This window comes from Pholcus phalangioides, unplaced genomic scaffold, assembly GCF_987345545.1.
Source record: "Pholcus phalangioides strain wild (caught in Gottingen) unplaced genomic scaffold, Ppha-v1.0 ptg000011l_1, whole genome shotgun sequence".
Lineage (NCBI taxonomy): Eukaryota > Metazoa > Arthropoda > Arachnida > Araneae > Pholcidae > Pholcus > Pholcus phalangioides.
In genome coordinates, this window is record NW_028301604.1 from 37,468,673 (window position 1) to 37,492,807 (window position 24,135).

Genomic DNA, 24,135 nt, shown 5'->3' on the forward strand with positions numbered 1-24,135 from the left:
GTGTCGGTGGTCTCTAGAGATGGGCGAGAGAGTTAGTTTTGTTTTTTTGTTATGAAAGCAAATCCGATTTGTTGGACAAAACGCCTGACAACTGGGCCGCGCTTCATGATTGGTTTTGAGGATTAAAAAAAAAAAATTAATATTTCATGAGAATGTTTATGTTCATCAAAAGGGTGTTTTTGATCTGAATGTAAAACATCTGGATTTTGAAAAAGACACATTTACATCACTGCCAATCTAGAGATATTTTGAAAAACAAGGCATTTTATGGCATGTGGTGACTTTGAATCATGAGAATGCTTTCATATACTGGCATCAATTCTGTTGATGTGTACCAGCAAGTTATATCTGGTGATATAAAATGATCATGTTGTTGGATTTCCTAGCGTGGGAAATAATCTAGGAACATGTTATCTTCTGAGCAGGGTTGGTAAAAAAACCAAGAAAACAGGTTTTTTTGGTTTAAACCGGTTTTTGTTTTAAATAGTTTTAACATTAAAAACAAATAAATTTCTGAAAAACCATTCAAACTTCTAATAAGTAATTAAAATAAAATGTTTAGTTATGTAATTAACACTATTCCCATATTTGAATGAATTAATCAATAAATATTTGTTAGATTTAAAAAAAAAACCAACTTTTGCAATTTAATTATTTTTTGCTTAACTCAATGGATTACTTCGTGTTCGAAAAAATTCTTTTAATGTTATTATTCATATAACATAAAGATGTTTTTTCTCCAGTTACTTTCAGTATGCTTAATTAGAAAACTATTTTGCAAAAACGATAACAAAAATTAGGTGAATATAATGTATTGAATGAAGTATAAATAATGCAGATTAATTAGTGATGATTTACGATATACAGGGTGATTGTAACTAAGGTTCTGATTTCAAAACACTGTAAAAAAGAACGATTGTCAGAATGACTTGAAAATTGACATGAATATTCCTGAAGAAATGAAATTTTATTTGGCAAAGGGGTGGTGGGGAAATATTTAAAAATATAAAACAAATTACATCATCCAACATGAAAATTTGCTCACAGAATGGAAACTATAGCCAGTCATGGCAAAAAGATAATTATAGTATTGCACGATTTCATAATTCATGGAAACATCACAAAAAATGAAGTAATTGAACAAATAACTACAACTTACTCAAGAAATGTTAAATATGTTGTCCACCGTGTTCTGGCTATGAGGTGAAAACACAAAAATTCTTGTTCAATAACAGATCAGAATATGCCATGGTCATGATGTGGATGCACTTGCAATTCACCTTTATTAAACCAAACGTGCCCCCATGTTAATATTCCTGAGGAACTTCTAACATATACGGGATGTGCTGGAGATTGCAATTCACCAAGGGCATCACAACATTTTGAGATGCTCCCCCACAGTCAGAGGTTGCAAGGGTTAAGATGCATCCTGTTATTGTCGAAATGGGTCTTAAGCAGCTGCTTTGCTGGTATTACAATGTGCATCTTGATAGTTGTTCTATCCACACATTGATGCTGTGGAAGTGCTGAAATGATGTAGTTGCACAAAATAGATTATACTGCTGGCCAAGTACAGCATCATCTACTTGCACTTTTTTCTTTTGCCACAGAAATTTCCGTTGCTTCAGGAGTATCCATGCATATTTTCAAGTCATTCTGACCAGTAGTTGTGTATATTGTACAGTTTTTGGAATCAAAACTTTAATTATAATCACTTTGTACATAGCTGATTATTTTTCACAAATTTGTTACTACTATATAGTAGAACCTTGATTAACTGGGTTTAACGATGAAAGTATTAAAAAAAACTATTGAATATTAAGACTGGGAGATATACAGTAGGAGATGTCTTACTTCTTATGGGAAAGAAAATTAAAATGTCTGTGAGGTAATGTGTAACTACTAGTACACTAGTCTTTGTCCTTTAAGGGCAGCTGGTGTCTTTATTGGATTATAGTACCACCTGCCCCTAGCATGATGGTGTCACTACTGTTTCTGCTTCTTTGTGAAGGGAAAAAGAAATCCTGTGAGAGATAATACACCACTACATCTAGATGTGTGATGCAATCCTTATTCATGAATTTGCTTAAGATATAGAGCATCAAAATGTAGCCAAAGGTTAAAAAATGTGGTAAGAATGAGAAATTTTGTCTTCTGTATGTAACTTTAAATAACTAAGATACTTTATATGAAAAAAAAATATATATATTCAGGCCACTTTTATGAGACTTTTGAAAAAAACCCACTTATACTATTTAAAAATATACCATCAGAATGTACCCCAAGGATATAAAATGAGGTAAAAATGAAACATTTTGGCTAATAATGAACCAATATGATATTTTTCAAGGAAAAAATGATATTTAGGCAACTTTTATTTGATTTAAAAAAAAACCCCCATTTGGTTAAAACAGAACGTAGTTTTAACCAAACAACCCTGCTTCTGAGTAATATATTTGAAGTGGGATTTTTACAATGAATATTTTTTAAGGGGGAATTGTGATCACACGACATAATACCGATGGGAAGGGGGAAAATTTTACGAAGTTAATTTTACAAATTGTATGTGGTGTGTACATACATTACAAAAAAAAACTAGGCTTTGCGAGACATGTGAGCATGAAAGTATGACTCAATTAAATCATGATTTTTTGGAGTGTGTCTGTGGTCTCTAGAGATGGACTTTCATTTTTCTTTGAAAAACCAAAAAACTTTGTTTCTTTGTATGGTGAAAACCAATCTGATTTGAACAAAACACCAGACCACCAGGTTTGAGGATTAAAAAAAAAGGACAAAATGTATCGTTAGAATATTTAAATATATCAAAAGTGTATTTTGGATCTGAATGTTGAAACGTCTGAATTTCTGTAGTGATTTAAATGTCTTTTTGATGCCAGAGATATTATGAAAAACAAGCCATGTTAAGGCGTGACGACTTTGTCATGAGAATACTTTTATATATACTCATGCTCTGTAGACAGAGAAGGCATTAATTCGGTTGATGTATTTCAGCAAATTATATCTGGTATAAATAAAATGAGTGTTGTGCCACAGATGAATAAAATTAACAATTTAAAAATAATTCTCATGAAAAACCATTTTTGTTTGTGCCCTGATATTTCAGCAAAAAACTGTGTGCACAGAAGCACTCTCAGACTTCAAATGTCTATATTTTGTACATTTATTCACCATGAAAAAAATGTTGCCTTTCTTTGTTACTTTTGTCCATTTAATACGTATGTGCTAAATATGTCAGTTAACCCTTTGAAGGGCAGATATTTTTCCAAAACTTATAAGAGAACATGTAAATAGTTGCGCCCCCTATGGGGTCATCCAACCCCTCCTTCAAAGAATTTTTTATATTTAATATATTTACTCTCATCAATGTGTTTTTATTAAGGAAACTCTCTCACAATATCTTAAATAATCAATGTTACCCTCCCTAAAGGGGGTCATAACCAACACTTTAGGAACCACTGTTTCAAGGTAACAGAGATGAAAAAAGAAAACTCTTTACAGATATCATATCTTAAGGGTGGCAAAATATTATTTGCCTAAGGCAGTAGAATTTCTAGGACTGGCCCAGAATGTAAATTTCTTTTTGGGAATGGCCCACACACATACAGAAATGGCAACGACGCACTATAGCTCATCAAATACCCAGAATTTCGGAACAGGACTCATAAAAATTTGGTTCCTGCATCCTACAGGACACGTTCTTTTCTAGCTGCAAGAAGGAAAAAAATATAGAGAGAAGAAACCCCTAAACTTTTTCTTTCTCCCCTCTATCATGATCATGCGATCTTGAAAACCAGTTTTATTACAGTGGAAAACAGATAAAGCATTTCACTGTATTGTATTGACATAATCATGGGTGGAGATACTGGGGGCATGGGAGAACTGCTCCCTTCCCCATTGTCAAAGGTGGGGTCGACTGATCTAGTGTATATATAAATTATCATAATCATGTCCCCAGCAATAATGACTGTGTCCCCCCCCCCAGACTTACCAGTCTATCTCCGCCTAGGGACATAATCAAAAAGGTACTGAAGATTGAAATGATGAGGCATCCAGTGTGTCCCTGAATAAGGGGCTGTATAACAAATTTTCTAATTTCTGAGAGGTTTTTCACCCGGAAATTACATACCAGAAATTATGGTACTTTTGCGGCTATCTACCCGAATTGAAAGGCAGTCTATACGGTGTAAATTTACTTCTCTTTCTACAAGATGTCAAATGCATATTTTTTTGAAAAATCATGAATGTTTGGAACGCCTATTCAAATTGTGAAAATTTTTCCGAGATCATTTGGGAAAGGGGCAGAATCTATAAAAACATTGAATATCCATTTTTTCATCTAGCCGCTATTTGGTCATCACCATTTCACATCACGGGTATGTATGCAGAATCAGTCTTTGGAGGGAAACAGATTTCTTTCTCAGAAATTTTGGGTCACCAACTCCCAAAAAGAAATTTAAAGTGACAGCATAAGAATGTTTTTTTAAATTTAAATATTTTAATTTTCTGCACTAATTTTTAAATAATAATTTTTTTATCTCCCTGGGAAGCACGGGCAGCCCCTTCAGATTTTGCCTTTGGCGAAAATCCGGGTTTGCAACCCATGATTGCGCAGCGCAATAATTGGTCACATACAATTTTCTACAACTTTGAGTTAGCTATATCTTTGAAAAAAAGCTGTTTCCACAATGATCACACAGATCTACAACACAAATACATTACATTTAAAATCCACGCATTAGGAATTTGGAGGAAAAATTGCACACTACTGAGCACAGAACACGCCAAATGCTGTGTCTCACACACAAGCATACTGTTAGGTTTCACCAACAGAAGTTTGACATAGCTCCCCATATTCAGGTTTGAAAGTACATTGGTAGTTATATGGTGGTAGATCAGAGTTGTGGATCATCAAGGAGGGGAAAAAATCCTTCCACCTGGAAATCGCTTTGCAATTCAGAAGATAAACTTCATAATTTCATTAGCTCTTTCAATAATATCTTCTGATTGAACTTTTTGAATCCATTTTTCAAAATGGAAAATCAATCAGAACAGAATTTATAGATTGATTTTTTAATAGTAAATAAATGTGCCTAATTTAATTATATTTGTTTTAAATTTATTGCATGTGTTAAATTCCACAATATGTTAAATTCTCAGTGTTTCTGGGTTTCTTTGCAAGCTTTCTGTACTAGTAGACAATGAAAGTGAAAGAACCTAGACATAAGTTGGTAGATTAACTTTTTTTTTTCAATGAACAGGGGGAAGAGACCATACACTTTAATTTTTTTTTGAGAGAGACTCACTTTCATTCTCGAAAGACCCAGATTTTGCCAATAATCGGAGTCCCGGGCCCAGGTAAATCAGAGTAGAGTGGCATCTCTGAAAATACTTGTGCTTCAGCTACCCCTGTGATTCTTAATGTGGGGCAATTTGAGAATGAGTTTTTCTATAAGGGCTTGGGACTTTTCAGAACTCCCGCCATTTTTATATCAGTTTAAAAACTTATACTTTCTGAACAATTTCTTGAAGATTCTTTTCTTTTCGTGCTTTTTTACAAGGGGTTTGACCAGGTGTTCTGAACATTGTGTGTTCCCGGACAATTTGTGCTAGTAAGATGAAGTCAACAGACCCCTTGTGCCTATAAAATGAAGAAAATGAAGGACACAAATTTTTTTACAAAATAATATAAGAGCAATGTAAAAACAATGAGTTAATTACTGTTTTACCCTTGCTGACAGACCCCCTCCAAAAGTGCTAGTTACAGCCCTGATGGGGAACATCAGAATTTTAAAAATGCTTTGGTGGGGCATTGGCCAAAAAAGGTTGGGAACCACTGAGCTAATCATCCCAATATAGAAACAAATTTTTGAACAAAAAAGCTCAGCTTATAAGCCACGATAGAAAATAAATAGTTTTTTTCTTTTTTTTTTAAAGGTTCAGTCATTTCATTGTCTTTACTAATTTGAAATTTTTGCATTATGACAGTTGATCCAAAGATTTCTTAGTGTTCCATGAAGATATTTAAAAAGATTTACATTTGTTCTAGGTTAAAGATGGGAGCTATTTTCTTTTTGTAACAAATGTTATTCATAATTGGGCTGAATGAATCCCAGTCGCCAGGTTGCAATAGCAAATTAAAAAAATTATGCTGCCGCCTAAAAATTTTTCCTTTGTGAGTACTATAGGAATTCACTTTTTTTGGACATTAAGAATCCAATGTTTCTGGAATTTATGTTTATTTCTGTGAACAAGTCAACCAGTTCACTAGAAAAACTTTTTATCTCGGCTCTTTAGAGATAAGAGCTAAAAGAAATGAGAGGCAGAGCAGAGGGACTAGATGTTCATCAATTCTTTAGTCACTAATAGCTATGGGCAGAGTAGAGAGGGAGGGATAACTGGAGTTTCAAAAACTAAAGGAAGAAAAACAATGAGGAAAACAAACTGGTTGGTAAACAATGAACAAATAGTAACAAGTTGTGGCCAGCATGGAAAATAGGCATCATCACCCCCAGTGTGACTATTTGCCTTATTGCACCTCTCTTAAATAATGTATCATTTGTTGAAAATTTAGTTTTTTTTGTAATTACATTATTTTCAACTAATTATTCCAAATGTTTTAAACTTTAAAAGATAATTGCAAAATTAATTTATTGAAGAAAAAATGTGTACAGGTAGAGCATTACAACTTATATATATACATTTAAGAAATTTCTGGTTTTCATTTTCATCAGCAAAATTGGTAAAAAATTCACAAAGGGAGATAGCAGCAAATGGTAAGTGTTTGCAAAGGTGCCTTCACTAGTTTTGGAAATGGTTCCAACTGAGCACCTAAAACTTTTCTAAATCAGACTTTTGAAATTCCATTTTAATAGTGTGATGGCTCACCATCCTCTCTCTCAACAAGATCTTTTACTAAGTTATCATCTTTCATAGAGTTAACCAGCATCTGGCCAATTAAACTCTTCCCCCCCCCTTTTATTTAAAGTTTGAAGCTAATAAAATATATCTTCCTAATTAAAACTTTTTATGAATACATTGAAACCGACTTCATAATATTCTTAACTTTTAAGATCAAAAGGAAATAGATTGTTAGCAGAGAAAAAAACTTAGCAAAAGAATCTGAAAATTACGAGTGTTAAAATTTCATGCAACACATTTCTGAGAGAGTGAAGTTAAAAAATAAGATGTTAAATATCGTATAAGACTTACATCATTCAAAGAATTGAAAATGTGATTTTTCTGACATTTTGATCTTCCTGAATCCTCAGTTAACATATTATAACTTTTTTTCTATATTGCACCCCTAAAAATACTTTCCAGCATCCCTGGTTTAGTATCACAGAAGATAGAACTGAGGGTTTATGAATATGTTTTGTTTTGTTTATGTTGCTCTACTTGGTGGAACACTGACATGCCCTCCCAGATGAAATTTTTCTTTTCTAAACCAACACTGCACTAAATTAGCACTAAATATTGCAGAGATACAATAACCCCTTTATTTTAAATGAAAAAGCAAATTCAGTGTAATTTTTGCATTAGCATGTTTGCTATTTGCTGACGAGCAGCAATATATCAAATTTTTCCTCCATTCCTCATCCTAACAAAAATTTTAAATTCTTCCTTGCTTTTCATCTCAGACACTACCCAGATGACTGGTCAAAGAGAAAATGGTCTAAATGTTTTAAAATATACAAATATAAATACAAAAACGCCACAACAGGCAAAATGCCCAACAAGGTGGCTGAGAACTAAGAAAAATAAGTTCAAAGCAGAGAATAAAATCAAAATAGATTGACAAAGGAAGCTATTCTTATATAATTATTTCCATTCTCAGAAGATACAGAACTTTTATTTACTTCAATGGATTTTAACTCGAATTCTATATTACTCCCATTTATTTGAAGTTGTTAAACTCAGCTACACTGGTTTTATCACTTTGTTTTAAAACTTCATTATTGTGGGTTGCAAATATTAATTTTTCCTTTTCTTTCTATTAGCATTCCTTGTTGTTTTTGTTATTGTAGTAATTTTAGAAGGCAACTTCTTTTGTCAAATGAATTCCATTGCATGTTCTTTTGCATGACTTTATATTGCATAGCTTGACAAAAATATCCTATTTGATACTCTGTCAGTTCTAAAAGAATCCCTTCTTATGGTGTATTTTCTGTAGGTGCCAAGTGGATTTCTGATTCACAATATATTATATAAATCAGGGTCCCCCCCCCCCCGACTTTTTATCAATTGTAGTGATTTAGCTCATCAGATGGAAAAAGTTGCAGCCAAATGAGAGAGAACCTTAGCCAGATTAATGTGTTGCAAAATGAGGATTCCAAACAAGAACTTATATCAAGTTCAAGATGAAAAATAAATTGAAATACAAATCATGGACAAATAAAAATGGTTTAATATATAATGTACATTCCAGTTCAAAAACCATTTTAATTCGCAAGACTTCACTGACACTTTTTGCTGCCCACAATTTAAAAGCATTTTCAAAATAGAACTGTTACCTGCTAGTTCTATTTTATACATCCATTCTATTCCGTAATGGTGTTTTAATAAGGTTCATGATACTGAGGTAAAGATACCGCTGTACTCTTGATTTACCTGGGTCCCAGATTGTTAGCAAAATCTGAGTCCTTCGAGAGTGAAAGTGGGTTCCTCTCAAAAAAAATTAAAAAGTATGGTCTCTCCCTCACCCCCTAATTCAGTGCTATCCCTGTGAATCAAATAGTTCATTTCTAAGAAGATGTTCAATTCAAAAGTTCATTGAAAAAAAGAGATTCTTTTACTTTCATTGTCTACTAGTAGAGAAAGCTTGCAAAGAAACCCATTACCACAGAGAATTTAACATGTGGAATGGTACTTAATACATTTAAAACAAGTATAATTAAATCAAGCATATTTATATATTTACTATAGATGGGACAAATATCCGGCTGCTGTTTGGTATTCTGCCTTTTTGCCGAATGTTCAGTTCAAACCGTCGCCACAGTGGTGGTCGACTGAAGTTGGTTTTCTGTGGTTCCCAACTTTGAGGCACAAATGTGAGCCAATCTCCCAGTTAAAAAGTCTCGCCGCAGAGAGCAACAGGCCTACAACGGTATATAGTATATAAATATAGTATTCAATCATTACATTTCATGCATAGTTAGAAAAATTGATGGCAGATGGCAGCACTACACTTAGCAAACATTACACAGAAACAAACTTCATGGAAGGTTCACTACATGCACACACACACATTCCAACATGCACCAATTCGTTAGAAGTTGCAGAGGAATATGGACAAGGTGCATGTCTGGTTTAGTAGTGGTGGTGGGAAAAAGAAGTTGGGGAGCTTTCTTCTTTTTACAACTTTTTCTTCTTAGAATTAAGAAAGAATGTGTCCCATAGGACGTGTGAACCAAATTTTGATGTGCCCCCTTCCAAAATTCTGGATATTTGATGCACGTAGGCATCTTTGCTGACGTAAGTACAATCGTCGAGTAAAGGGTTCAAACAATAGGTTGGTTTTTGCATGTAGGTTCTTCGGGTGCTGCAAACTAGTCATGGTTTCAGACAAGGTTAATCGTTCCTATCAACCCCCAACCCTCCTCTCGAACCATCCAGAAAGTCGCTGAACACTGTTCGTGATTGGCCAACAAAAATTTCACTTCCAGATTTTTGAACATGTGTCAAATGGTCAATTTGATCATCTAGAAGCCGAATGAACACTCACAATTTGGCGAATTCAATCTTTTATTTATTCCCCAAATGAAATATTTCACTGCAGTTTGGCACAATGGCGATCAGCAGTGCAAACCCTGGTGTAAATGTGTGGTGGTTGCAATATTGACTGTTTTTGCAAATATTTTAGTTCTTAACCATTGTGTGTGTTAATCGAAATCGAATGTTATGTGTTGTGTGGCCACGCCCACAACAAGTATAAATAGCGTGATGTACAGCATATGTTGCTCTTTTCCTTTTCGTCGATTTTAAATATGTTTTTATTTATTTTCCCCTTTATTTTGATTCAATTATGTTTAGTTACTTTTAACCTTTGTTTTCGTAGAGTTTAATGAAATAAATTAATTGTTGGCATTCTCCGTACTTGTTCGATGTTATTTCGGAAAGTTAAACATCTTCATCTCAAAAGCTAAAACTGGTGACTCCGGTTTTGAGCATGTGAAAATTATGTATGGATTTTTTAGCCAACTTTAATACTCAGTCTATTATAGATATGCTGTGCATGTGTTGCAGATTTTTATCTCTAGTCGATTTATATACATACGGGACATGCAATACCACGACAAACTCTTGCTGATGGAATACTAGTCCTGCTTAGGTGAGTGGTGATTTTGATTCTTGCTTTGATTTGCCGTTCTTTGACCTGGGTTCTGAGCAATTGTCATTTTGTCAGGGATTAAAAAAACAATTTTTTTTTGGCAAGCATATTTTTGAGTAGCGGCCTGAATGCCTACTGAAGGCAAAATTAATTTGTCTGACACTACGTTGTCAAGTATACGTTTTAAACCACCTACATTCTGAGAATCTGACCCTGAGATTTCGTTCAGTCAGATTGAAGCCCAATTCGCAATCAAGAGCATCAAGCAAGATCAGACAAAATTCCATACTGTCGTTGCATTTCTAGACTGTAAATTGTTATCTTGTTGCAAAGATTTGATAAAAAATCCTCCTTCCGGTAATGCCTACGAGTCGGTGAAAAAAACACATTTTAGATTATTATTTGCAATCTGAATCATCACTTTTGAGATTACTATTTCAAGACCTCACTTTAGGTGACAAAAGGCCTTCTCAAATGTTGTTTGATATGCAAAATTTAGCATGTGGTAACATTAGCGAGGAAATTTTGCGCTCTCTGTAGTTGCAAAGATTGCCTCCACATACGCAGCAGGTATTGGCTGTGCGCAAAGATTCTTTGAACGGCCTCGCGTCTACTGCCGACAAAATGCATGAAATTTCGGGTATAAATTCTATATCAACAACAATTTCTAATCGGAATTATGATTTAACATTGATCAAGGTCGATCTTAGAAACGAGTTGCAGCGAATGTCGTGAGGTAGAGAACATTTTTCGAATAATCAGCGTTCATTTAAATGAAATTTTTCTAGAAGTATTTCCAGTGACCGATTTAATTATGGCAAGTGATGTTGCTACGATAAGCATTTTGCAAAAAAAAGCAAAAAAATGCATTAGTCCTTGCCAGTGGTTGGAAAACTGACAAGTGAGTCTGTTTTGGCGGCGGCTGACGCACGTCATGCTACCAATAGCCGTTTATTTGTAGTTGATATAAAATCAGGATTTTGATTCCTAGTCGACACTGGGGCTGTAGTATCCTGTTTTCCACGAAATTTAGACAGGACTTCTAAAATACAAAATTTCATGCTGTTCGCAGCAAATGGTTCTAAAATTTTCACTTATGGCACCAAACATTTGGAATTGGACTTAGGATTACGTCGACAATTTCCATGGGGATCTATTATTGCTGACATAAGCCATCCCATATTGGGGGCAGACTGCTCAGGGAATTTGGATTATTGGTAGATGTCAAAATAATGTATTAATTGACAATTTGACAGCCCTGTAATCCAAAGGACTACCATTTTCTGGTTCATTTTTTGGTTTAACGCCAGTATTAAGTAAAATCACCATATAGTCCATTATTATGTAAATTTTCCAAACTTTTTAATACCACATTGAATGTGAAGCCTAACAGTCATGGAATTACCCCCTGTATTGAAACTAAGGGACCTCCTGTTTTTTCCAAAGTCAGACGACTTTCACCTGAAAAATTAATAGTTGTTAAACAGGAATTCCAATCACTTTTAAAACAAGGGATTATTCTACCTTTGAAAAGTGAGTGGGCTAGTCCCATACATCTTGTGCCTAAAAAAAATTATGAGTGGCGCATATACTGGGATTTTTGCAGATTAAACGCCATTACTAGTGCAGATCGTTATTCGATACCTCATATTCATGATTTTTCGCACAATTTGCAAGCATTTTGGTAAAAGCATTTTTTCCAAAATTGATCTGGTGAAAACGTATCATCGAATCCCTATCAAAAAATTGGATATTCCTAAAACCGCGGTCATAACTTCCATGGGGTTATATGAATGTTTAAATGATGTTTGGCTTAAGAAATGTGGCACAGACATTTCAAAAACTTATGGATAATATTCTTAGAGATCTTGATTGCTGCTTTTGCTATTTGGATGACATTCTGGTAGCTTCAGAAAATGTTGAACAACATAAATCCGATTTGAGTAAACTTTTCTAAGTGTTATCTGATCATGGAATAGTATGTAATTTGGATAAATGTATTTTTGGACAAGAAAAACTTTCATTTCTTGGTTTCGAAATTTCATCCAAGGGTGTGGCACCATTGCCTGACAAGGTCAAAGCCATGTTGGATTATCCATTACCTATGTTTATGATCTACGCAGATTTTTGGCGATGATTAACTTTTACATTTTTTTATAAATTTTTAAAGAATGCTGCTTCAGTCAAGCTCCTTTGTTTGATTTAGTTAAGGGTAATCGTAAAGAAGATAAATCGGAAATAGCTTGGACAAAAAATTTGCAAGATACTTTTGATCAATGTAATGTCATGATTTCTAATGCTACTTAACTTGCTTATCCGAAACATAACGCTAAATTGTCACTCATGGTAGATGCGTCAGAATTTGCGATAGGTTCTGTGTTACAACAGCATGTTGATAATCTCATCGCGAACCTTTTTTTCCCCCCGCAAACTTCTACGTTGTTCAGACATCAAGTTTTTGATACCGTGCATGGATTGGCATCCTTGGCCCCTGATGGATCCCTGATCCATCCAGGGATCAAGGCCACTATCGATCTATGTAAGCGGTTTATTTGGAAAGAATTAGAAAAAGACTGTCAACTATGGTGTAGAACATGCATTCCTTGTAAAAAATCTAAGGTGCAGAGGCATGTGAAATCTCCTCTCGGCGAGTATACATTGCTTCCTGCTAGCCACGTACATATAGATGTGGTTGGTCCTTTGCCACCTTCCAATGACAATAAGTATATTCTAACTGTTGTCGATTGCTTTAGTCGATGGCCTGAAGCATTTCCAATGAAAGACCAATCTGCTGACACTATTGCCAGTACCTTTTACAATGGCTGGGTAACCCGTTTTGGGGCACCCAATATAGTTGTAACTGACAGAGGTACGAATTCCCAAAGTAATCTTTTCAAGTCACTTTGCAGGTTTCTAGGAACATTCGCCACTAGGACAACCTCCTACAATCCAAAGGCCAATGGTATGGTCGAACGTTTTCACCGTCAGTTGAAGAGCTCACTGATGTGCCATGGAGGAGCCGAATGGAGTGAACTGCTTCCTACCATCCTCATGGGTATTCGTGCTACTGTTAAGATGAACATGCATGCCTTGCCAGTGGAAATGGTATATGGCAGCATGATCCATTTGCCTTGCGAATTCTTCTCTCGTTGACCTGCCTCCACGAACAGACCTCTTGGAGAACTTACAGAATATAATTTGCAATCTCAGACCAGTTCCAGCGTCCAGGCATTCATCGAGGGACATCTTTTTCCATAAAGAACTTGCTGAAGCTGATCATGTCTTCGTGCGACAAGATGCTACGCTCCAGCAGCCATACACGGACCCATACTGTGTGTGCCAAAAAGATGAGAAATTCTTTGTTCTCTATCTCAACAGGAGAAAGGACAGAGTATCTATAGACCGCCTCAAGCCTGCATTCCTATCAAGGGATTCTGGTTTAGTGGATGAAAAATCAAGTGCTTCAGTTCGTCTACGTGAAGAATCAAGTGGTCCAGTTGATCATTATGTGACATATTCTTAAGTCAGCCACCTCGTTGGGCAATTTGCCTGTTGTGGCGTTGTATTTGTATATGATATGGCAGTTGTTTTCGCCCTGTTGTCAAGTTTCAAGTTGATCGTCTAAATGACTGGGGGAGTACTTGTGGTGGTCGCAATATTGACTGTTTTTGCATATATTTTGGTTCTTAACCATTGTGTGTGTTAATCGTAATCGAATGTTCATGTGCTGTGTGGCCACGGCCACGAGTATAAATAGTGTGATGTACAGCATATGTTGCTCTTTTCCTTTTTTGTTGATTTTAACTTTGTGTTTATTTATTTTCCCCTTTATTTTGATTCAATTATGTTTAGTTACTTTTAACTGTTTACACTAATGTTTATGTGCTATGTGTGTTGAGTTTAATCTAATAAATTAATTGTTGGCATTCTCTGTACTTGTTCGATGTTATTTCTGAAAGTTAAATGACATCTCCATCTCAAAAGCCAAAAATGATTCATCTTTGCCACTTAATTAAATATTTCTTACATTTTAACAAAAACAAACTTCTGTAATTCAATTATTTTATAGCTTAATTAAAGAATTTTTGTGTTTGAAAATTCTCAATGTTATTATGAACCATATAATAGATGTTTTTTCCATTTACTTTTTCAAAACAATTAGTTTAGAAACAATTTTGCAAAAACTGATAAAAACCAAGTAAAAATACAAAATGTGTTTAATGCAGCAAATCTGTATAAGTGCAGAGTTAGTAATGGTTTGCAATCTACAAGGTAACTAAAGTTCTTGTTTCAAAATGTAAAGTCAGAATCATTCATCAGAATGACTTGAAAATTTACATGATTGTTCCTGAAGCAATGGAATTATCTTTTGCAAATGAAAATAAATACTTAAAAAAGTAAAATAGATGATGCTGTACTTATCCAACACATGGGAAATTTGCTAGCAGAAAGTAAACTAGCCAGTCTGGGCAGAATGACAACTTAATTAGTATTACACGATTTTATAATTTACTGAAACATCACAAAAATAAAGTCATTAAATAACAACTTACAAAAGAAATATTCAATATGTTGTCCACTGTGTTTTGCTAGGAAGTGGAAACCCAAAAAATGTTTGTTCAACAGATCAGAGTGTAGTTTTAATGCTGTGGATGTACTTTAATTCAGCCAAGCTCACGATCTGACCCCTGTACTTGATGTTCTTAAGATAACCCTTGCAACTTTTGGCTTTAGGGGTAAGGTCAGGAGAACATGGTGCTTTGTGTCATTGTTATTTCTGAAATTGTTCTTCAGCGGCTGCTTTGCTGGTGTTGCAATTTTCATCTTTATAAAATTGCTGTCCACACAATGCTGCTGAAGTGCAGAAATGATGTGAAAAATATTTTGAGATTACAGCCTTATTGATTGATATATTTTAAAAAATGTTTTTCTTTGTCTAACAAAACTCTTGTTTCAGAAGTATTCAAGCAAATTTGAGTCATTCTGACCAGTGGTTCTCCTTTTACATCGTTCGGGAATCAGAACTTTTAATTATAATCACTCTGTATACAGCTGATTATTTTTCATAAATTTCTTACAACAGTTAGGGTTCATAAATTGATATTTTCGAAAATATTGAAAATATCGAATATTTTCAACAAAATGGTCAAAACCTGTATTATATTATAAATGTTTTAAGCATGATATTAATTAAAAAGGCGAACATTTCACTTAACATGAACACTCACTTTTGCTGTCTATTAATAAAAAAATATTTAAAATCTGATCTCTTACTCCAATATTTTTGAAATATATTTAAAATATATTATGAGAATGATATTTTTAGTCTCATATTTTCATTTGAGAAGAATTTGATTTTGATATTTTCATTTGAGAAGAATTTGATTTTGATATTTTCATTTGAGAAGGATTTGATTTTGATACTTTCATTTCAGAAGGATTTGATTGATATTTTCAATTGAAAATATCAGACCCTTCTCAGCTGAAAATATGAGACTGAAAATATTGAACTGTTCTCAAATGAAAATATGAAGCTGAAAATATCAACGCATTTCAGACTGAATACATCTATTTTTGAACAAACCTATTTATATACTGATTACCAAACACAAATTCTGATTGAAAAATTCAAAGAATTCATTGATATTTAAATCATGAAAATATCATACAATATATACAATAAATATATACAATATATACATATCAATGCATTTAATATGCGTTTTTGGCAAAATATCAGATATTGTGATATTTTAAAAGTAAACATCAGATATATATTGCAATATATATCAAGGAACCCTGACTACAGTATAGTAGAACCTTGATTTACTGGAGGGGGTGTGTATATATATAACTATCCAATTATGGTAGTGATATAATGTATCATATTTCTGATGGAAAGAAAGTGAAAATGTCTGTTGTGAGGTAATGAACCACCCTACATTGGTCTTTGCCCTTCAGGAACAGCTGAAGTCTATTGGATTATAGGAACACCTGCCCCTTATCAGGTGATGATAAAAAATATTATTGCTTCTTAGTGAGATAGAAAAAGTGTTTGAGATAATACATATAGGATTGGTGATACAATCATGCTTCATGTAAATTTGCTAAAGATATATCCTCAAAAAGTACTCTCAAGTTAGAAAATGTGGTAAGAGTGAAACTTTGTCTACTAAAGATCTAATGTATTTTGAAAATTAAAAAGTTATATTTAGTCCACTTTTATGTGATTTTAAAAAAAAACAGTTAAAACCAAACAACCCTGCACAAAACAATGTTTTGCAAGGTTCTGCCATCAGCCCTCAACTGACTGAAAATGTTATGCAGTAAAAATTTCAATTGTTGAGAAAGCGCAGTGTTCTTTTTCCCCATTTTATTAAAATACTTCCAGTGATTTTTCAGTATATTATGTGTTAGGGGGTCATTCAAGTATTACGTCAGCATCAATGGGGAGAGGTGGGTTTGGTTGATGCGAACGTCATCAACCACCCTTTATGAAAGTATAAAATATTCTCAATGGCATCTTGCTCAGTGTGCCAAAAATCAAGAAAAATCGTTTGCTAGTTTGTGGGCACCTGAACTAACATTCTTCCTATTGGTAAGTGCCCTACAGAGACACTTTAGTGATCTCTAAATGTTTTATGGATCCTTCAAGTGCTCAGAAAATGTGTCCGGGCTGCTCAAGTGCTCTGGAAGTGTAGCACGTATCACTCAAGTGATCTGTAATTAATCCACGGATCACTTCAGTAATCGAGGAATGTTCTGCGAGTAACTTGAGTGATGTAGAACCGCACTGGGGGCTGCTTAAGTGCTCTAAACTGTGCCACATGTCACTCAAGCGATCTTTAAATGTACCATGGATTATTTAAGTGTTCTGGAACTGTGTCGCGGGTTACTTAAGTGATCTTTGAATGTGAAAGTTATCTTTGAGGCCTACTTCAGTGATCTGAAACTGTGCCATGGGCCACTTAAATGCTCTGAAATTGTGCACGGGTCATTTAAGCGATTTGCAAATGTGCCGCTTAGTTCAGTTTTACAAAATTGGGGTTGAGGGGGCAAGCCACATCAGATAACCTTCAGGGCCACATTTGGTCTGTGGGTCAAGGGCTTAATCATATATGGCTTAAAAGATGAGTTGCAATGAATTTCTTATAGAGAAATTGAGTTTTTACACTTCAAATAGCATTGAAATTTTTTTTTTTCGTCTGGGAGAGGCGCCCGATCCTCCATGGTCCCCCTCCTGAGTGTGATTCTGATCCCACCAATATGCGTTACAAGGTATGGGGCAGTGCTACTACTACTAAACCACACATGCACCTCGCCCATATTCCTCTGCGGAACCTTTAACGAATTGGTACATGCGGGAATGTGTGTGCACGTGTAATGAAACCTGACGTGAAGTTTGTTTCTGTGTAATGCTTGTTATGTGTCGTGCTGTCATCTGCCACCAGTTTTTCTAACTGTGAGTGAAGTGTAATGATTGAATAATTTATCGTTGTAGGCGTGTTGCTCTCTGTGGCGAGACTTTTTAATGGGGAGATCGGCTCACATTTGCGCCTCGAAGTTGGGAACCACAGGAAACCAACTTCAGCCGACCACCACTGCGGTGACGGTGTGGTTCGAACCCGGATCCCCGCGATGTGAGTCCATCATTATGACCACTCGACCACCACAGCGGCTATGGGGCAGTGCTGATGAAATTTTGTTGACACGGGGGAAGGGGGTCAAAAATGGCTAAAAATTTGCTGACGTAATACTTGAACGGCCCCTTAGGGATTGTTACTTCTGATAAGTTTGTGATTTCAAGCTGAAAAAATCTGCAAAATTAATATCAACCATACACTGAGTGACCACTTTATTATGACCACCTGAGTTTTAAGCAAATGAGCTGGGGCATCACTCTGTTGCTGATAGGCTAGCAATAAAAAAGGAAATCTTAGATTCTGAGACAATAGTATAGGTGAAGTGTTTGTGAAGATATAATGAAAAAATATGATTTGATAGACTTTGAACATGGGATCATTGTAGGAGCAAGTATTAGTGAAACTGCAGAATTTGTGAAATATTCAAGAGCAGCTGTAGTTACTGAAATCTAATTAAGCCCCGATTTTTCTTTAGCGGGCTGGTAGTTAGACATTTCGATACCATCTCTAACCTGAGGATTATTTTTTGGTAGTAACTTAGGACCATAACCAAGGACTGTGCGGAGCACCATTCGTTAAGCAGTAGTTCACGGCCGCCATCTTGAAATAGAGGGAATTTCACAACTAGCTGCAAGCTCACTTTATGATATTTAGCGATAAAATGTTTTTTTTAAATGATTTAAATAATTTTACTCAAGGAAAATTATTGATAAAACATTTATATCTTTGGTTTCTTTTAAAGAGTTTATTCATCACCATCTTTTACAAAATGTGTGTGATTTTCATATTTGTTGACATACATCAGTGATTGATGAAGCCGTGACGAAATCCTAGCATGCCAATACTGTGGTAAGAACTATTTTATTGCTATCAAACATATAGAAATATTTTTAATATTTTTTTTGTCCGGTAAATGTGTTATTTGAAAATATAAACGGCCATAATGTCATGCAATCAATAGGGCAGTGGATCCGACTTAGTGATGCTGAAATATATGAAATTGCCCATATATATGGTAGATTGTGTGGAAAATATCCACATGGCAAATAAAATATGAAACTGCAATCAATATATCAGCAATTCAGCAATTACTCCGATATATTAAATTTTATAATGAAAATTCATGATTAAATAAATTGAGCATGGGTGTGTGTAAATAAATAATTTGAATATGGTTGGCACGATAAAAATTGTGCTCGGTTGACTATGCTACACAGGGTGATTCAGAAAAGATGGGGGAAAAACTTCAAGAGAGAGGTGATAGTACACACCAATACAAACAACTGTCATCAAAGAATGCACGGTCTAAAACGAAATGCAAACACGCTAGCACACTTCGAAACGGCCGCTTTGCAAACAGTTACAATGGCATTCCTGTTGAAATTTATCGGGAGAAAAAAACACCATGCATGCAAATGTAACCTGGGGAAGAAGAAACCATATGCAAATCTGCATCACAGTGAATAAAAGGTGCGGACTCAGTATTTACCAAAGTGTGCCATTATCCCGTACATTACAACTATTAGAGCGGTTGCACGCTGGAATAACTTCACAGGGTTGGCATCCACACCTTTTATTCACTGTGCATATGGTTTCTTCTTCTTCCTCCCCAGGTTATATTTGCATGCATGGTGTTCTTTTTCTCCCGATAAATTTCAACAGGAAAAAAATTTATACAATGGGACTAAAAATGAATTTGGTTTTTTGGGTGCAATTTTAGTGTTGAAGTATTGTGGCATCATTATAAGAGAAACAGATTACTGTTCAAAACTTTTGACTAATTCAGTATTTGATTATGGCTTTCTTATGTTAAAATATGATTTATCCAGGGCTCCACTCAAAAAATTAAAAGTAGGACAAAATGGGGAACAAAAAAGGCAGATACCCCACAAAAACAACATAATCATAGCCATATGAAAAAAATAATAATAATAAATTTCATTGCACCATATAAGATTAACTCGAGCCAAAGCAAATTGACAGGAATGATTTGGTAACAAAAAAAAAATGGGGAAAAAACAGTGTAGTAGCAACTACAGGCAATTCTTTTCTGTCTCTCCACACAATATGTATTACATTTTTGTTTTTGAGAAGTCTTCAAAAGTCCAGTCTGTCAGCTCTCGCTGCACAGCAACTTATGGAAAAGGAGACATACTTTTTTAACAAACCTTCAAGACAACTTCCAAAAGCACAGTGCAAAATGTGTAAATTATAAGGTCCAATTAAAATAAGTCAAGATGAACCAGATGGTTTTACTGTGCTGTCTGTCCATTCTTTTTTAAAGGGATTTGTTTACATTTTACTGTTCAATGCCAGTGTCATCATTTTTAACAAATAAAGCATTTTCATCTCTAGCTGAGCTTTGTATACATTGTTTATGCCTCAGCACACACATGTCCTGAAAATACAGAATGAAATTGAATGCTATTGGGTAGCATCAGAATCACAAAACCTAGAATAGGCCTATTTAACTACTTTGTTATGCAATGTACCCTTCTGTACAAAATGTGCACTATAATTTTGAATGATGAATGTCAGTGACCATTCAATGACCATGAAGTAGTAAATACAAAATTATTTTTTTCTATCCAGTTAGAAGTTTTTAATTACTAAAAACAGTGATACAAAATGAGTTTCTGATCGGAGTTTCTGAGTTTCGAGGAGATATGATCGAAGTGTTCAAAATTTTCAATGGGATGGATAGGATGGACCATGAACTTTTAGTACACCGCCAATCGACTGCTTTTACAAGGGGACACCAGTATCGATTGGTGAGGGACAATGCAAGGTTATGGTGTCGCAGGGAATTTTTCTCCAATAGGGTTGTTAATGGATGGAATAGCTTGCCCCCGGAGGTAGTAAATTGTAACACAATTGACACGTTTAAGAAGAAATACGATAGACATGTTGGGGTGGATCGAGAAGCTATCCATTCTTAGAATAAGACAACCATAAGTATTCCTTATGGGCATTGTATAATATTTTATCATGTGTATATATTGTTTGTAATTTGTGTTAATTGCATTTTTAATTGGGTTGCTGTATTTTTGAAACATGTGACAACCATATTTTTATGGGCATCTTTTTATCAGCCACCTCGTTGGGCATTTTGCCTGTTGTGGCGTTGTATTTGTATTTGTATTTGTATTTGAACCCTCAAACTAACCAAAAGAAAAATTAATAAACCATATGGCCCACACAACGGTTGGGGTTCTGACTAAAGTGTCAAAAACTGTTTTAAATCATCAAAAACTTAAATGAATGCTTTTGGATAATATTTTGAATATAATAGGTTAGTAACATGATGAGAAACCTTCCTTTTCTGCATAGTACAATGTTTTATTTTTAAATGTTAATGTATTACAATAATTAAAACAATACTAATTATGATTTGTGATTTTGAATTTTTTTGAGTCTAGAACATATAATTTTATGGTCGTTTCGTCCAAACTACTGATTACCTGTGTTCAATTTACTAAGCAAAATAATAATCATAATAACGCGATCCTCACGTATTCCCAAGGGATCAGCATGATCCGTCCAGGGAATTTGTTAGTGTTAGTAAACATCCATGCTCAAACCGGGATGTTTGAGAGCTGTTTATTCAAAACATGTGTGACAGAGGATAAGGGTTAGGTTTTTGACTTCAGTAATTTACTCAGTATTAAAACAGTCAAAACTTTATTGTCAATGTTGTCATTCTTACTTTTGTACTTAGAATGAGTTACAGGAGTTTTTTAAGCATCATATGCAATCAGCCTGCCAAATTGAAGGACATTTTAGTCCTACAATTTAGTATTTTTATTGCCAGATATATTCTAATGTTATGTGCAATAAGGGCATTGTTTCAATTATCAGTGATCTAGAAAATTTAATAACAGAAATCAACATTATACATATATGGCATAAAAGAATGTTTAACAAGGAGCATATGGTTTATATCAATATGCACATATAAGCAGTTGAAAAATTTTGGGAGGTCAAGAATCATCTTGAATTGAAGAATATCAAATAGTTCCATAGCTTTTCTTTCAGCTTGCTATGCTCTATTCAAATTGTATATTTTACATGAAAAATTACAATCATATTAAGTATTTATTCTTTGTATACCATTGTGACTATAAACATTACATGCAATCAATGTGTGTATTTCCAATGGAAGTTTTTATACTGAAAAGCAATATTTAAGGTTTTTGACAGAGGGTTTTTGGTCCCTGGTACATTTTGCACCTGACATTTCACCTGCACTGAACGTATGAGTGACCGTATGAGTAACTGACTGTGTGAGTGACCATATAAGGGGAAGAGTGACTGTATGAGTGACCAAGTGAGTGTGAAATTGACTGTAGGAGTGCATTAGTGACCATAAAAATTATAAGTGAGTGACAGAATGACTGACCAAGTGAGTGGCCGTATCTGTGAGTGTGCAATTAACTGTATGAGTGAGTGACTGTGTGAGTGACCAAGTGATTGTTTGCATGAATTCCAAAGTGAGTGACCAAGTGATTGACCCCCATGAGTGACAGTGATTCACTGTATGAGTGACCACGTGATCGATCGTACGTGTGACCAAGTAATTCACAGCATGAGTGACCAAATTTGTGACAAAGAGAGTGACCATTTGAGTGTGAGCGATTGTATGGTTGAGTGAATGACTATGCGAATGATCAAGTGGATTATGGTATGATTGGCCAAATTTGTGACAAAGAGAGTGACCATTCGAGTGTGAGCGATTGTATGGTTGAGTGAATGACTATGCGAATGATCAAGTGGATGATGGTATGATTGGCCAAGTGAGTGACCAAATGATTGATCAAGTGAGTGACCATATGATTGACAGAGTGAGTGGTTGAGCGTCTGCAGAGATGATCCCCCCCCCCTCATTGTTCCTCTTATAGGTGGTTATGTAGTACTTTAATAGGCCCTAAGAATTTGGAATTACCAGTGAAGCATAACATTTTTTTTCCCAAATTTACATTGCTGCAAAATTTTTCAACACAAGCTGAAGTATAACAGTCCTGAAGAAAAAGATTGAAATCCTCCAGGGTATACTTCCCCCCCCCCCACCATGCTTCTTAACTGACCGATGGATCTGCATGAAGAAATACGTGCAAAAATGTCTGAGTCTAAAGGGCTCTGGATGTGAAAACACGATTCAGAAAATCCATTTCTAAAAAGTTCTAAACGTAAAAACCAGATTTGCCTTCCCCCTCAACGTCTTTGTTGAAACATGACAATGATGGTTCAGCACATGCCTCTCTAATTTTTTTGCACAAACACTCCCAAAGCAATTGGGCTTCCCATAGTACTGAGCGAGAATAGCTGTTGCCACATTGTGTGTGTGTGGTCAACACAGAAAGTCAATCATCCTTTGCGGCATATAGCATTGTATGTATATAATTATGTGCAAATCCAGGTTATTTAGAAGAAGAAAAGTGATACTCTATTTTCTTTTTTCCTTACAAATATTCACCTAGATTTCAAAACAGACTCGTTCTGATCTTAGTTAGTCATTCTTATCCATTTATTGTAAGAGTATGTAAGAGAAAAGTTCTTTTTTCTTTTTTTTTTTAGAAACGAAATCTCATGCTGTACGATATCAACAGCAGTAAAAATGAATGGGGAATACTGCATTTGTGATATAGTATCCCACCCATCAGAACCAATTAATTCAAGGAATTTCTAGCATGAACTAGTTTTTTTTCCTCATTTTTTTTTCCCACTTTCATCTGCTCACTGCCTGAATACATTTTCTTCTCAGTGTTGTCTCACACACACATGCAGAAATATATTTCCATGCTCTGTATAATATTTATACTTCAAGATTTAATTTCTATTTATTCATAGCATGCATCATAAAAATGGTCTCAGATTCTGAGCAGGAAAGTCTCCTATCTTCAGAAGAAGAGTACATGTCATCAGAATCTGAGTCTGATGAATCTGATTGCGGATTAGATAAGGGTTATTTGATTAAACCATAGTTTCCCAAACGTTTCGTTCCATCGTCCCCCTTCAGAAATGTTTTCCCTTCATCGCCCCCCCCAACTCAACGGAACCCATAGGATCCTATGTTAAATCTGTAACTTTTATCGCCCCCCAGGCCCATTGCATCGCCCACTTTGGGAAACACTGGTTTAAACCTTG

General features: G+C 34.9%; 2 protein-coding genes across 10 annotated transcripts in view; one reads left to right on the plus strand and one right to left on the minus strand.

Annotated features, from left to right (window-relative positions):
• The window catches only part of cnc (NFE2 like bZIP transcription factor cap-n-collar), a 662,445-nt gene that overhangs the window by 573,092 nt on the left and 65,218 nt on the right, over positions 1 to 24,135 (minus strand). The gene's annotated exons all lie outside the window — the stretch shown is intronic.
• On the plus strand, positions 12,692 to 13,871 carry LOC149080410 (uncharacterized). Its single transcript, XM_089238738.1, has 2 exons — positions 12,692 to 13,403; positions 13,519 to 13,871. The coding sequence occupies exons 1-2, from the start codon at positions 12,692 to 12,694 to the stop codon at positions 13,869 to 13,871; spliced, it is 1,065 nt and encodes a 354-aa protein (XP_089094864.1).

What these genes read in the sequence shown, in the direction of transcription:
- LOC149080410 (XM_089238738.1), top strand. Translation starts at nt 12,692, where the DNA reads ATGGTAGATGCGTCAGAATTTGCGATAGGTTCTGTGTTACAACAGCAT. An exon ending in GCTTCCTACCATCCTCATGG is followed by an intron (nt 13,404 to 13,518) that starts GTATTCGTGCTA and finishes CTCCACGAACAG; the next exon opens with ACCTCTTGGAGAACTTACAG.